The sequence below is a fragment of the Micropterus dolomieu genome, linkage group LG19 (assembly GCF_021292245.1).
Source record: "Micropterus dolomieu isolate WLL.071019.BEF.003 ecotype Adirondacks linkage group LG19, ASM2129224v1, whole genome shotgun sequence".
In the NCBI taxonomy this organism is placed as follows: Eukaryota; Metazoa; Chordata; class Actinopteri; order Centrarchiformes; family Centrarchidae; genus Micropterus; species Micropterus dolomieu.
This window is the reverse complement of record NC_060168.1, coordinates 16,615,782-16,618,083: the sequence shown is the minus strand read 5'-3', so window position 1 is coordinate 16,618,083 and position 2,302 is coordinate 16,615,782. Positions and strand designations below refer to the sequence as shown.

The 2,302-nt window shown below is 39.8% G+C and overlaps 2 protein-coding genes across 3 annotated transcripts in view; both read right to left on the bottom strand.

Annotated features, from left to right (window-relative positions):
* The window catches only part of LOC123957473 (protocadherin beta-15-like), a 38,157-nt gene that overhangs the window by 7,907 nt on the left and 27,948 nt on the right, over positions 1–2,302 (bottom strand). The gene's annotated exons all lie outside the window — the stretch shown is intronic.
* LOC123958112 (protocadherin beta-16-like) overlaps positions 1,136–2,302 on the bottom strand; it is a 3,290-nt gene continuing 2,123 nt past the window's right edge. The window contains exon 2 of the mRNA XM_046031329.1: positions 1,136–2,272. Coding sequence (XP_045887285.1) covers positions 1,691–2,272 — 582 coding nt within the window. The 3' untranslated portion in view covers positions 1,136–1,690. The remainder of the gene's footprint in view (positions 2,273–2,302) is intronic.

Genomic DNA, 2,302 nt, shown 5'->3' with positions numbered 1-2,302 from the left:
GCAATGCTCCTCTCTGTCTATTCTTTCCGCAACGACTAAATCCCCGCTTCGAAGGTTGATCCCGCAATATTGTCTTTCGTTTCCTTCCATGTCGACACGAGCTTTGCGAGCAGATAGTCTGCCCACCTCCAGTCCGAGATCCTTGGCGACATTCCCAATAACAGATCCGCGCTTCAGCTCCTCCTGTACAGAATAGCTCAGGTCTCCGTGTGCGTGGTGCACCACAACAAAGAAAAAGACAAAGCCAAAGCTTTGAAGAACGCCCTGTCTGTTCATCATCCTCAGACCGCACTACACAAATTAAAACACGATAGTTTAAACCATTAAAATGCCCTAATCGATCAATATGTGTTCCTTCCAAGCATTTGTCGTCTTTGTTGAAGGCTGTACAGAACACAGGGCTGGTCGATCCCAATAGTGGGTGGTGCGCAAAGCAGGCTGAACGTTTGACTCCTTCGCTGGTCTATACTGACACCGTGAGTAAAAATGAAATATAACAGTCTTACAGACGAGATGGGAAATCCCTTGACAAATTATCGGGTGGACTGACATTCATGTTTCGTTTAAAACGTATTTTAAAAAAGTATTAATATAAAATCAGATGCTTGCTCGCTGTGTTATAATGCTTTATAAACACGACTATATCTCCTCCTGAAGTAATCCACCTAAAGCATTTTATAGTGATAATAATAAGACAACCATTAACAAATGTTAAACAGTGTTTACCACATATCATACTGGTCAGAGTTGCACGCTAAAAACTCCTCCTTAGCTTAGAAACCCATTTATTTATTTATCTCTCTCTCTCTCTCTCTCTCTCTCTCTCTCTCTCTCAATAAAATAGAATAGATTGCAATATGTTTGTCTTAAAAAAATGCAAATATTGTTCTAGAGATTCCACTAAAGTACACTTAGATCAAATAACAAAGTCTCCTTAACAATAACATAACACAAAATTGGTACAACAACAACTTGCCTTTTATGTTGCACCTGTCGAAAAAAAATTGTTTTTGACTTGAACTTTAAATGTAAAGTTAATAAATAGAAAAATGGGAAAACAATATTCCCTGCACAGAAAAAATATATGAATAGCAGAAAGTGGATATAATGTCTTAATGAGATGATGTTACATACATGAATTTGTAAGTCTGGGATTTTATTAATACTTTAAATATTACATTTTACTTATAGAAATCACTTTCACTCATTCCACTGATGGGATGTTTCCTTTTTTCCTGTACCTCACCAGCGTGTTCTCTCGGGTTTGACCTCATAGCAAGGTATAGGTGCAATATAGAGCCCAAATGTTAATTACTGAATCTGGGGAAAAGATGTCTCATGAAAAACATTTTCTGAGTGAAAAATGTAATCTAAAACGTTTGAAAGGTGAAATAAAATAACATCACAAGAGCAACAGTGACCTTTACCACCAAAGACAGAGACAAAAACAACTGGCAGGAGCTCAACCCAAAAGACAAGGGCAGAGACGCTGATACAGTGTTAAGGGATAGACCGGTTTTAGGGGAAGGATACGACAAAACAGACAAACATCAACAGTATCAACTCCAAAGACCATGAAAGACGTCACCTCTAAACGTTTGGTGCATTATCACGCTCAATGTGAATTTAAAAACAAGTGAAACTACCATCTATTTACTAAAGCGTGAATTAACTTTTAACGTGAAATGAATTAACTGCCACGCATGTTAAGTTGTCTTAAATCGTTATATAAAAATAGACAAGGAAGCCAAATACAAATTGTAGCTGTAAGGTTACTGGCTGCGGTGTAAGTCATATGATATGTGACATCCGTCCCTACCTCAGGAGAGTCATCACAGTCTCCAAACACTTCAACAAAGTCAGTCGGACTTTTCCTCAGAGTCTGGTCAGCAGGCAGTGTGTTGTCATTGTAAGATGACACGAACTTAAAGTCGCTGGTCCTAGAACCCGTTGTCAGGTAGGCGTCATAATTGTAAGTGCTGCGTAAAGTTCCTGTGCCGTCAACATCTGCGTAATTAGGAGGGAGATAAGCGCTGGGGATGGCGACTGCTCCATCAAACAACAGTCTGGGCTTTCTCCTGCGACAAAACCTCACACCCAGGATGATGATAATGAAGGTCAGGAAAAAGGTGGACACAGACACCAGCGCGATGATCAGGTATGAGGTCAGCTTGGAGTTCTTCTCATCATAAGAAATGTCCTTCAGTTCTGGCACCTCAGCCAAGTTATCAGAAATAAGTAAATACATGGAGCAGGTGGCAGAGAGAGAGGGCTGTCCGTTATCTTTCACTGCCACAATAAG